Consider the following 12,800-nt stretch of genomic DNA (forward strand, 5'->3'; position numbering starts at 1 on the left):
TTCCAGGACATTTCACCTGTCCTGGGACCAGGTCAGAGGAGGAAGGGAGGCTTCTTGCAAGCATACATTCTGTGGCTCTGTGCCCGGCCAGTTTTAAGAGAAGACAGAGGAGGTCAGGTCCTCTGTGGTATGATTCTTGTGCCCCAGAAAAAAATTTCTGTTGCTGTCCTATGACACTGCCCCAGTTCCCTGTTCCTCAGGGGGATTCCAAGCCTCATGCGCTGGCCTCAAGCTAAACTTTCCCATCTCCTTTCTTGTTCCCCTCCTGCATGAATCCCACACTCCAGGCTCACCAGCTATCTCCATTCCTCCCTTCCTAGGAAGTACCATGACCTCTTCTGGGCCTTTCCATCTCTCTTCTGTGGTCAGCATGTTTAGTATCCACCTGGAAATTTCCTCCCATCGTTTGGCTGAGCTGAAAGGAGCCTCCAAGCCTTTCCTCACCTCTCAAAACAGAAAGAATCTCACCTTGGTAAAAAGACTTCTATTTAGCAATTTTTAGAAATTCTGTCTTATTTTACATGCTTACAACTATTCTAACATCTCTTATTCCAATTCTATGGTGGTTTGGGCCCAGAGTAGTTTTCTATTGTTTGTAGAGACAGGGTCTCACTCTATGACCCAGGCTGGAGTGCCATGGCATGATCATGGCTCACTTCAGTCTCAAACTCCTGGGCTCAAGTGATCCTCCTGCCTCAGCTTCCCCAGTAGCTGGGACTACAGCTACATACCACCATGCCCAGCTAAATTTTTATCTTTATTTTTTGTAGAGATGGGATCTCACTATGTTTCCCAGGCTAGTCTTGAACTCCTGCCCTCAAACAATCCTCTTGCCTTGGCCTCCCAAAGTGCTGGGATTACAGGCTTGAGCCACCATGCCTGGCCTGGTTTCTATTGTTTTTGAGACATATCTCCTAGTGTGAACGCCCTCTCCATATTTTCTAGTTCATACATACTGGCATAGGGAAATCAGTTGATTCAACAATTTGCTGAGCTCTCTCATCATGTCTAATGGTTTCACTGGGTTTTCTATGAAGTTACCTCATCATTTGCAAATAATAGCAGGTTTTCTTCTGTACCCCTTGGAGCAAAATGCTCAGCTGCTGCTATAACAAGGAAACCCATCACTAAAGCAGCTTAGAAAATAAATAAGTTCATTTTTTTCTCTTTGTCTTTCTCATATCATTTCCCAAGGTGAGCAGGTCAGGTGTCTCTTGACCACTGGGCTCTAGTTTATTCTAAGTGTTTCTCTGTCATCCCTCGGGGACTTGTTCTCATCTGCAGGGTTGAGGCTGGGCTGCCAGGGGTTCCAGAAAGCAGGGAGGGAATGGAGAGGGTGGACGGCTACCCCTGACTGCCTTAGGGCTTTGCTGGGAAGGCCACACTCCGTCTTGCCCGCACAGTGACAAGTGGAGCTGCGTTTGATTTGTTTTTGTTCTCTTTCTTTGTCTTTCTTGATCATGCTTATCCATGTTTTTTTATCTGGCACATTAATCTTACTATTTACATAATTGTTTTTCTTTTTAAAATCTTCTCTATGGCCACATTTTAAAAATGCTATTTCACTAATGTCTGCCCTTATCATTATCCTCTCCTTTCTTCTTGTGCCCTTGACCACCTGTTGTTCTTTCAACTTCTTCAGCTGAAAGCTGACCTCATTGCTTTCATTCTTTGTTTTCTGATCAATGTATTTTAAGCAATAAATTCCCTTCTTACTATTTTATTAGCTATGCTCCAGAAATTTTGAAAAGTAGCAACATGTCATTTATTTTTTCTTGCATTATTCTTAACTCAAGGATTTTTTTTTTTAGATTTTATTAAATAGATCCCTAGAATTTTTATCCATCCTTTTGCAATTAGATTTCCAATTTTATTGCATTATTATCATAGAGTGTGAACTGGAAGATGCTGACTCTGAAATTTATTAGGACTTTCTCGGCGACCTAATGGATTCTCCATTTGTTGTCAGAAAAGTTATATAATGTTATCAAAATCTATCTACCTATCTATTTATATACTTATCTTTGCTTAGTCTATCAGTTTCTGAGATTTTTGTATTAAAATCTCCAAATAAAATTATTGATTTATCTACTTGTTCCTATAACAGTTACTTAATATATTTTGAAACCGTATCATTCCATTAAGAGGTTGCGATTATTATATCTTCTTAATGTATTGCTCCTTTTGTAATGTCTTTGCCCTTATGTAATTTATTTTCATCTTAAATTCCATTTTGTCTCAAAATGCAGCACAGGTTTTCCTTTTATTCATTTTTGTATGAAAAATTTTCCACCCCTTTATTTTCAAATTCTCTTCTCCTTTCCTTTTAAGTACGTGTCAAGTAGACAATACAAGGCTGGAATTTTAAAAATTCACCCTCTAAACGGGTCTTTGAAACATATAAATGAGATGGTATCACACCCCTACTGGGACCCTCCCAATGGCTCCCATTTCTCCTAGAAAGACTGTGAGTCCCTCTCTCTCCTCTCCAGTGCCCTGCAGGACCTGCCTGCCTTCCTCCTCCCCTAGCTCACTCAGCCCGGCCACCTGTCCTTTTTTTAGTTCCTTTAGCAGGCAGTCCTGTTCCTGCACACAGGAATGGCCCCGCTATTCCTATTGCCTTCATTCGCTGCTTAGATCTTTGTGTGGCTGTCTGCTGCTCACCTTTCAGGCCTCAGCTCAAATGTTGCCTACACTGGGAAGCCTTTCCTAAACATGGATCTAAAGGCCCACGCCCTGGCAGGATGCTGCTTCGGAGCCTGCCATTTTCTGTACTTCACTCACCATCGTCACAAAGCGTCTTGTTTATTTATGACATCAGGGACCCTGATTCCATGATATCAGAGACCTCATCTGTTTTTCACAGCCCCAGCACCTAAGCTGTGTCTATTTAATAGCTTTCCAAAAATTATTTGTAGAAAGAAATTTTTGTAAGAATGAATAGCTCAGGTATGGGCCAGGTGGTGGCTCACACCTGTAATCCCAGCACTTTGGGAGGCCGAGGCAGAAGGGTTGCTTGAGGCCAGGAGTTTGAGACCAGCCTGAGCAACATAAGCAAGAACCCATTTCTACAAATAATAAGAAAGTTAGCCAGGCATGGTGGTGTGCACCTATAGTCTCAGCTACTCAGGAGGCAGAGGCAGGAGGATCCCTGGAACCCAGAAATCTGAGATTGTAATGAGCTAAGATGACACTACTGTACTCTAGCCTGGATGACAGAGCAAGACCCTGTCTCAAAACCAAAACAAAACAAAACAAAACTAGGTCAGGTATAACAAGCAATGTGCAGAAGAATCTAGGTGGAATACAACTTTCATAACAATTGCTAAGAATTTGTTCTTTCCCTCAAGCCCTCAATCCCTTATGCCCAGCTTCAAATTTGACAAGACACCCTGAAAAGTCACACAATCTGGTTTTCTTAAGCTGCACCTCAAGAAGATGCTGAGCTGCAAACCAGTACCAGCTTCTCTTGGTTTCCTTTGCTCCCCTCTTTCTCTCTAGTTGCATGTTTACTTGAAAATTTGCAACCTGTAGAGCTTCTGAATGAATCACCCACCTAACTCAACCGACAAGCTCTCCCTGCATCTCAAGGGTTAAATATTTATTAGGTTTATTTTAATCAGGAATAAATACATGATTTAACAACGTGTAATGCTTCCCAATTAAGAAATCCCTCCAAGTGTTCCCCAGACATTCCAATCACATTCGTCACAACGGAAAACAATACATGAGACGCTGTACAGACATCTGGAGCTCAGGAGGTCGCCCTGCCGGATGGTGGAAGTCGACGTCCGCAGTGTTAGATTCGAGTCCCATACGTCAGCTAGGCCCTCCAAAACAGCCTTTGGGATTCTTGAGAAAACCACAAATGTCTCCTTGTGTAAACACACTGGAAACTGAAGGTTGAGAAAATCATGTCAATGCACATACGCACACCACTGGCACAGTGAGCTCAGACGGACAGAATGCTGGCGGCAAGCAGACAGACTTCACAGGCAGCAAGAGATACCCCGTGCATGCACCCTGCTTGCTCCAGAATCCCTTTGAAATGGGGAAAAATAGTCACGGATTCATCTGTCACCTCCTCCCTTCCTGGCAGGAGCCAGATGGGCGGCCTGGAGATCCCTGCTTCTTCTCTGGTATACTCTGTGTTTTCTCCCTCATCTCTTAAAATTGTGTATGACAGAATTAATCCATTTGGACTCCCTATCTTTCGTGGAGCTCAGCGTTTTTATTCATGTGGGTGCCAGAGCTTTCTTAGAATAAAATACTGCATAAATTAATTCTTTAGAACTTAACAATTTCTTTCCCCCCACCCAACCATTCCTAACTATTCAGTCCAGCCAGCTGGCATACTCTCTGGGGATCAGCTAACATGTTACCCTCATCGGCCTCTAATCTCCTCCTAAGCCAGGAGTTGATTTCTCCTTTCACATACTACTTTTAATACACTTTTTTCTCTGTCTACATTGTGAGCACCTCTTTTGAGGGTGGGTTTAGGCATCTCTTCTTTTCTTTATTTGGCCTCACATCTTACACAGGACTGCACACAACGCCTCCTCAGGCACTTATGAATTAATAGTTGATGTGTTAATACAGGCAAGAATCCCAGCAACCCAGAGAAGCTCTTTCGGCACTACAAAGCCATGGCTGGGGACATCGGGAGAGCTGGTGCAGTCCCAGGCTGGCTCTCATTTGCCTTGCCCTCCTCACATCAGGGAAGCCATCTGGCGTCTGCACACTGGCTTGCAGGTGCTTGCCAAAGGCTTCTCCTGATTCAGGGCTAAGAAGTCCTTTGGACTAACGTTTAGTGTCGCGCAGTTCCCTTAAAAAGAGAGGGATGCAACCAACAGTCCCTATGGTTGGCTTACAAAGTTCCATTTAAAGACCCCATATGCAAATCTAGACCTTCTGCCAGGCAACACCTTTTGGTTCATCTTCCTCTCAGACCTGCTGATACAGAGGTTCTCTTCAATGACCTCCAAGTGTAACCGTCCAGACAGTTTGTTGGAGGATGGTCCTGGTGCACTTTCTTGTGAGAGTGGCTTTGTCCTTCCCACACACACGACATGGACACACTGACATGCTGGGCTCTTCTAAGTGTTGCCCAGTGACATCATGATTCAGCACTGCATGACGTCCCAGTACTGGTCAGACCCCAGGGAGGGGCTCCTTTGGAAGACGCGAGTTTGAGTCGCTACATGGCTTCTCTTGGCTTCTGAAAGACATGAGATTCCCCCGGGGATCAGGGGATGCTGCTTTTTGCAAGATCCCAGGTGATTGTTGGAACTTTTGTTCCTTGTGGGCGTGAAGCATGGAGTCTTTTCTCTGGCTAGTCTTCAAAGTAAGGTGGGGATGAGAAGAACGAGCTTTTCCGCTTGCTCCCGCTGTACATCAGGGAGACGCTTTTCTTCTTTCGGTCAAAGGAGGCGTTGTCATCGCTGGTCAGAGACAGGTAGGAGGCGATGCTTTCCCGCAAGCCATAACTGAAAAGGGACTCATCCACCCTGAGTGGGTTCTCTGCTCCCTCAGGGTCCTCCTGGAGTCTGCGAGTCAGAAGAAAGGGGGACAGAGGAAGGGGAAAAAGAGAGGGACATGGAGAAAGGAGGAGATGGAAGGAAAGAGAATGAGAAAAGGAAGCAAAAACAAAAAACCAAAGAGCCTGGTTAAGATTTCTCTAACTTACTGTTCTCATTCTGGTTCGTACATCTGTGGGCTATGTGATCTTGGACAAATCACTTAACCTCTCTGAACCACTGTTTTCTTGGATGGCAAAAACTTCCAACTGTAAATTTTAGTGAAAATGTCTTTATGTTACTTGCAAGGAAGAGCAGTTTTATTCATCTCCCAGGTAATTTTGATCTCTGATTTTCTTTGAATTTGACAATAGTATGCCTGGATTAATGTTTAATTATTAAGATAACCCACCAATCCCAAACTACAGATAGCCATTAAAAATTCAATAGCTGACAATGCAATAAAAAGAACAAATCAGTGGGAGATGTTTTTCCCTTAGAAAAACGAAAGTCACCCTAGAATCTTGCTGTTGTGTTTAATCTCTGTGAGTGGCTTTTAAATAATATTAAATTTATATAAGATGTGAGTTACTTTCTAGAATCCCGACAATCAGAAAATCAAGGTGGTATATTTCAGCTAGAAAATGTACTGGTCACATGGAATAGGGACTCAGTAGATGTTTGCAGAACCAGGGGACCGAGGGCTTGGCAGGGAGTCGCCATGTGCTTCATGAGGCCTGAGGCCTGACCCTGCCTTCCAGGGTCAGTGGGATTCCTGGGGTTCCACCTGCTTGGGGTGCCCATCCGCACATTTCAGCAGGGCCGGCTGACACTGTGCCAGGCTCACGCACTGCTTTGTGCTCACACGTTCATGGAGAACACACACAGACACACACAGACACACACCTGGACACCCTCTTCCAGTCCACAGGCTTCTGGCGCAAGGTGACAGGCGAGCTGGAGGCCCTCACTGCTGGGGCAGCCGTGCTTTGTGTCAGGCAGGGCGTGGTGAGCACACAGCACAGGCCATCAGCCACCTCTGAGGAGGGAAGCAGAGAGCGGATCAGGGACTCTGGGGACGCTCAGCTGGCGTAGAGGGCAGGCCTGAGATATAGCTCCCTGGTTGTTGCCAAGGGGAAAGTGAGCCCAAGATCTGAAACCCTGAGAAAATGTTAATGTGCCCCAATATGCTCTGCAGTTAGCAAGGCACACGTAGGGAATCTAGAATCTAGAATCAACCAAACTTGGGTTTGAATTTCAGCTTTGCCCCGATAGTAAGTTACCTTGAACCTCTTTGCGCCTTGCTTCCCTCGATTGCAAAATAAGAGGTAACAAGTGATGCCCACATGAGGCCACAGCCTTCAAAGGTTTCCCACTGAGGCACAAGCCCGTTAACATCACGGGGTGGGCTCCTGTGTTCAGGAATGGGGCTGTGTGCAACGCCAGCTCCCCCCAAATACACAGAATAGCACGCAGTGCAGCACGGGGCTGATGCATTTGCAGCAAGAAAGGAAGATAAAAGAAATGGAGGGAAGAAAGGGAGGGAGGGAAGAGAGAGAAGTAGGAAAAGGCAAGGTGGGAGACAGGTAGACGGAGGGAGGGGGAGGGAGGGAGGGAGGAAGTGAAGAAAGCACAAAAAGCATAAAAGACACAGGAAGGGAGGAAGGAGAAAAACAAAGATAAAGGGCAAGAGAGAGAAAGTACACAAAGAAAGAAGGAAGGGACATTTCTCTTCTACTCTAGATAGCCACACCTGAAGAGAATGAAAATTAAACAAACCCGTTTCTTATTTTCCCCTGGTGAATACGCAATCTCCGCGCTCCCAGGTGCCCTCATCTTCCCAGGCGCGTTAAGATGTGCCCCCACCTCCTGAAGCCCTCCCCAGCCCATGCCACCGGGACAAAGTTGTGATTCTGCTGTCCCTGGGTATCTTAGAGACTGAGGAAATGCTGGGCAGCCTTACTCAGGCTGAGGATCCCTGTGCTTCTCCTGTGCCAGGGGAGACAGAGTGGCCGGGGACGCCAGGGGCTGCTGGGGTCCAGCAGGACTGAGCCATCCCCGCCCAGAGCTGACGCATGGCCAGGGTCCAGGAAGCACACCACACCTCCCTCCGGCAGGCCCCACCTCCCATCTGGTTAGGGAGGTCTCTGCTGGCAAGGGTGTCCTTGCCCAAGGACAAAAGGAAACTGTAGCTGAAGCAGCACCCCTAGCCTCTCACGGGGGGCAATCAGCAGCGCCTCGTTTCGTGGTGTTCAGTCTGACTTTCACTGTGAACTCAAACGTCCACCCACACGTGCCCTTGGAGAGATGGGAGGTGGGACCATGAGGTGAGGGGCAAGCTTAATTGGATGTGAATCTAAAATAATGACCTGTCATGGGTTGGAAATTGAAATGACCTCCCGGGTTATGAGGCCAGGAAGTCGGATCAGATGCAAATACTAGAGAAACCAGCTGAAGTCTACAGCTCAGGCAGGGACACTTTGCAAATGTTCTTCCTTAGAGAGGAAGAACGTAATAGTTAGGGTGAAAAATACATTTTGGTGAAGAGCAAAGGAATGAACGTTTGTACGCACGTACCTTGAGCCTGCCGCTCAGCTAGCCTCACTCACTTTGTCTCGTGGAGGCTCCACATCCACTTTGTGTGGTCAGTGTTCTCATGCCCATTTTAGGGATGAGGAAACTGAGAATCCCAGGGCTAAGTTGCTTGCTCAGAGCTACAGAGATGTGACCAAAGCCAATCTCATTGACTCATTCCAAAAGCAACTCACTGCCTCTTAAATGGGGAAGAAAAACATCCTATGGCTGTCTCCAGGGTCTGGGTACACTGATCTAATTCACCCTCACCTACGCAACTGGCCAAATGCTCATTCCTCCTGCACACTTACGCTCTGACAACTCTACATTCAAGGGTTCTGTTCCCCATCCCTCTATTTCCCTAGCCATCATCTAGAACTCATTTGTGCCCTCCCCACACCCCATTCTCTCATTAACCACCATGCATGGAGTACTTTAGGTGCCAAATTTTTCACAAGCATAATTTTTTTTTTTTTTGGTTCTAACAACAAGAAGATAGTTGCATTTTAATCTCCAGGGTGTTAGGTAGTGTGCCCAAAGGCACCAGGATAATAACTGTAAGCAACCTGTAAAACACAGAGCCCCAGGACACAATTCCTATTCTGTGCCTTTAGGAGGAAGCTAGTGGGAGGGAAAAGGGGCTGTGTTGTTTCAGCTTTGGGATTTTAAAGGGGCACAGAGAACATCTTAGGTTTTCAGACCCTTTTCAGTGTTTCACGGAGATGAACTGATGACTGCAGCCCACTGGGTGCGGCAATGGCCAGGAACATGTTTCCGGAAGGTGCGCGTTCTGCCCTAGTGTGAGAGCCTCCCAGAGGTCACGCGGCACCAGGTGGACTTGGGTGTTCCTGGCCTGGTAGCCTCGTGGCCTCTTGTCCCTTAAGAGATTTGCTGGGGCAACACCCTTTTCATGTTTGCTTTTGTCTATGCAAAACGTATGGTCTCCACACCCCTCAGATGATTGTTATTAAAAGCCAAATACCACAACCAATATTTACTCATTAGCAGTGTAAGTTGGCTGTTTCCAGGACTCCCTTCCTCTTTCATTTTCAGCTAGCTGCTGCATTTTCTGGTATCACAGAAGTAATGTTTGTTATTTATTTTGCATCTGCTATGTGACAGTCTGTGCTAAACACATCACAGAGCGATCACTCATTTGACCCCCTGCTAGGGGGCCTTTCTTACCCACCTCCTATGAATGGGGAACCCCGGCTCTGAGAGGTGGAGGACTGGCCCAAGTCTCACATCATGCAGATCCAAGCTTGGGTCTCCTTCATGCCCTGCTGCTTTCTCATGGGCCGGCTGTTATCACTGCAGGCCATGGGGACTCCTTTCTTTTTGAAATAACCTTTGCTTCTTCAGTTCAAGGCACCTTATCCTACAGAATCCTAGCCAAGTTGCCCAGGGCATGAGGTCAAGCATCCTGAACCCGGAAGCGGGAAGATGTTAACAAAGCAAAAGCAGCTTCTCCTTTACCTGCTTCCAACACGGCACAGGAAGCAGGGAAGAGGGCTGCATTCTGCCTGAGTAACGGGGGCTGATATTTAGTAGGGGCTCGCGGTTTGTGCCAGGCACTCTTCTCCCTGCTGTCTGTGTGCTAACTCCCTGAATCCTCATGATGTCCCAGAGAGGTAGGGACTATTAGTATCTGCATGACACAGATGAAGAAAGTGAGGCCCTAAGGTGCGAATAACCAGCCTGAGGTTGCCCAGCCAACAGTGAGAGGATCTGGGACACAAATGCAGATGTCCCAGAGCCAACTTTCAGAAATTTGCCAACCTTTTACAATTCCTCCCTTTTCCACAGAGTAAAGTTCCAGCCCCTGATCTCACATTCAGGCCTTTCACAGTCTAACTGAACCTTCTCTCTCCTGACTCCACCTTAAACCAAGCTACGGTTCCGCCACCTCGGAGGATTGCTCTCTATCTGGGTCGGCCTAGGAGTGTTTGGACCTCTCTCCTGGGTCCAGGAAAGATGCACAAATGAATAAAATACAATCCTCAGGCTTTAGGAGCTCATCAGGAAACACAGACTAGTACAAAATTAACTAGGCCACCTGGCAGAAGAATTAGAATGCTGGGGACAGAAATACCTGGCATGCTCAGGGTAACTCCTTCTACTCCTACGGCTCCATCACAGAGTTGGGTTGATGTTGGCTTTGAAGGCTCAAGAGACTTTTGACAAGCCGAAAGGGAGAAACGAGTGGCATTTTAGGACAAAGCCCTAGAAGCTCAAAAATGTACAGCCCCACTCAAGGAAGTGCCCCCTGTTTGTGGTTGTGAATATAGGGGCACCCCAGTTGATCTTATTTCCACGTAGAGAGGGCAGATTTGAGATGAGCTGCCTTTTGCTTACTAAGGCAGCATTCTCGGACAGTCTGTTTCAGCCTGAGATTTGCAGTCGGGATTAGCGAGAAGAGAGCGTATCAGGAAGGCAGCATGGGCGGAAAGTGAGAGCAGAGCGCTGGCATTTACTGGTGACTCACACCACTTCCCGGACGGATGGCGCCACAGGCACTTAGCTAAGGGGGGATCCTCAACCACAATTGACCCCGAGTGTTTCTTACCAGAATAGTGATTGACCAGGTCCTCCAGGCACTGGAAGGTGAGCCGCGGGGAGATGTAGTACCAGTTGTTCGGTAGGCGGAAGATGCGGTAATGCTTCACCTGCCTGTGCCTCACCGACAGCGAATAAAACCCTGCGGAGGTGGAGACAGGTCAGTGGTGTTCCTCGTGTCCCCACTGCCAGCGGTGGCCATGAGCTAGCCAGCCCACCACCACGGAAGCAGAGAGATCTGCTCACCCTTGGGACACAGTGACCATGCTGGGACATGGCCCTCCCACCGCCAGGACCCTCTCTGTTGAGACGTGGCTCCCCGTTTAGCAACCACAAGTGTGTTATTTCAGCAACCCAGAAGTACTGATTGCATCGTCATTACGGGTCTTCAGGTGCGCTGGCCTGGTCCTCTTTGCTTTTCGAGGTAAATATATGGGCGCTTCCACATCCTTTTGTGACTCCTGAGGCCAAAGTGAATGATTACAGTTTGGTCGTAACCTGTAGATTCAGGACCTGAGATCGTTCTTGACTCCTTCCCGAGGACTCTAAGATATTTTTCTTCTTCAGCCCCAGCCCCCAGAGTGGCCACACCACACCTTTGGGGGGCCTTACAGTTATGCCCCCCTTCCTGGTCCCTACACCCTCTGACTTATGCTTGGTTCTCTTAGAAAGTTGGAGCACTGGAGACATTTTTCTGGGTATCCTTAAGAAACACATGAGGGGTGTATTTCTCCATATGCATCATTAGAGTCATGACCCATCTGGGTTGGTAAGAGGGGCAGCTCGGGCATGTGCTTCTATTTCCCCAAACGGCAAGTGAGAAAACTACAGTTAGGTCACGTTTGAGGGTCCTCCCTGTTCTGTCTTCTGGGGTCCTAGGAGGGAAAAGTGCTGAAAGGTGGTGAGAGGGGAAAGGGAGCTGGCATTTAGTGAGTGCTTGCTGTCTGTGTGGGCAGGGGGCTGAGCTACTTCCAAGCGACATCTCTGCTAATTCTCAGAAAGGCCCTGGCAGGTATTGGCTGCAAGTGTTTCGTAGATGGAGAAAGGGAGGCTCAGAGCCTCCGGGGGATGTGGCCAGAGGCACAGGGCTTGGGAACAGCTGCCCTGGGGTGTGAACCTTGTCCTCAGCAGGCCCCTTGGGTCAACCTGGCGGTGTGCACCTTCCCGTAAGGTCAACGGGAACTGGGAGTGTGGTGAGCAGGTCAAGAGTAGCAAGTGGAAACTCATCAGAACTTTGCATGCCCAAGGGAGGGAGCTCGCCACGCCCGCCCCACCCTGGCGCGACTGCAGCGCCTCCCGACAGCATCTGTATTTTAAGTGAGTGGTGGCACCTATGCCGTGTTCTTCCCCAGGACCAGGCCAGCTCAGGAGCCTCCATCTGGGTCTGGGTGTCCTCCCCCAGGGGACCCCAGGCCATGCACAGGATGTTTTGTCTCTGCTTTGATCTTGCTCTCCCTAGCACATTTGGGTTTTTGAGGGAAAGGTTGTTCTTTTTTTCTGTCATATATACATATGGCCTCTGCTCCCCCAAAGCTAGGATGGTGCCCATTTTGGTGAAGGGCTCCAGCGCTAGGGAGCTCTAGCATTTAATAGGTGCATGGAAAATACTCTCAGATACTGTGTTTTGTCATCTTTGATAGCGAGTGTACAAGAAGCAGGCTAAGAATTTGAAGGTATGTTCTATATTTTAAAAGTTATTATTATTTAGTCTGAAAAAGTTTCAGCTGTTAAGTGTTTTGCTCCTGTGAATTTAAGCACTTGCTATATCTCAGACATGGAACTAAGTGCTTTCTTGTCGTTATCATAGATAAGGGAGCTGAGACTTAGAGAGAAGAGGTCGCTTCTTGGGAATTCATAAGGCTGAAGCTAGAATTTGGGACCCTTGCTCTGAACCATGACAAATAGCCCCTGTTATTTGTGAATTAGTGTATAAGATGCAAGGAAATTATAATAAAGATCATGGTGAGTACGTGAGAACATACACCTGCTTGCCCTGATCCTCTGAGCTGTCTAGTCTAATTGCAGGGCACAGAGGAACTGATATCGGGGCCTCCCGCGTTGCAAGAACACTACAAATATCATCACATTTGAATCTCACCACAACCTTGCAAGGGAGGGGTTTTCTCTCGATTTCACAGATGAGAAAACTGAGCT

General features: G+C 47.4%; 2 protein-coding genes across 4 annotated transcripts in view; one reads left to right on the forward strand and one right to left on the reverse strand.

The window, feature by feature from the left end:
• TG (thyroglobulin) overlaps positions 1–12,800 on the forward strand; it is a 251,456-nt gene that overhangs the window by 152,102 nt on the left and 86,554 nt on the right. The gene's annotated exons all lie outside the window — the stretch shown is intronic.
• The window catches only part of SLA (Src-like-adaptor), a 65,041-nt gene continuing 55,828 nt past the window's right edge, over positions 3,588–12,800 (reverse strand). For all 3 annotated transcript variants that reach the window (XM_012648055.1, XM_012648054.1, XM_012648053.1), the window contains 3 exons: positions 10,657–10,788; positions 6,423–6,555; positions 3,588–5,546 (listed from right to left, as the gene is read on the reverse strand). In XM_012648055.1, coding sequence (XP_012503509.1) covers positions 5,333–5,546; positions 6,423–6,555; positions 10,657–10,788 — 479 coding nt within the window. In that variant the 3' untranslated portion in view covers positions 3,588–5,332. The remainder of the gene's footprint in view (positions 5,547–6,422; positions 6,556–10,656; positions 10,789–12,800) is intronic.

This window comes from Propithecus coquereli, unplaced genomic scaffold (genome assembly GCF_000956105.1).
Source record: "Propithecus coquereli isolate 6110/MARCELLA unplaced genomic scaffold, Pcoq_1.0 Scaffold28, whole genome shotgun sequence".
Taxonomy (NCBI): Eukaryota; Metazoa; Chordata; class Mammalia; order Primates; family Indriidae; genus Propithecus; species Propithecus coquereli.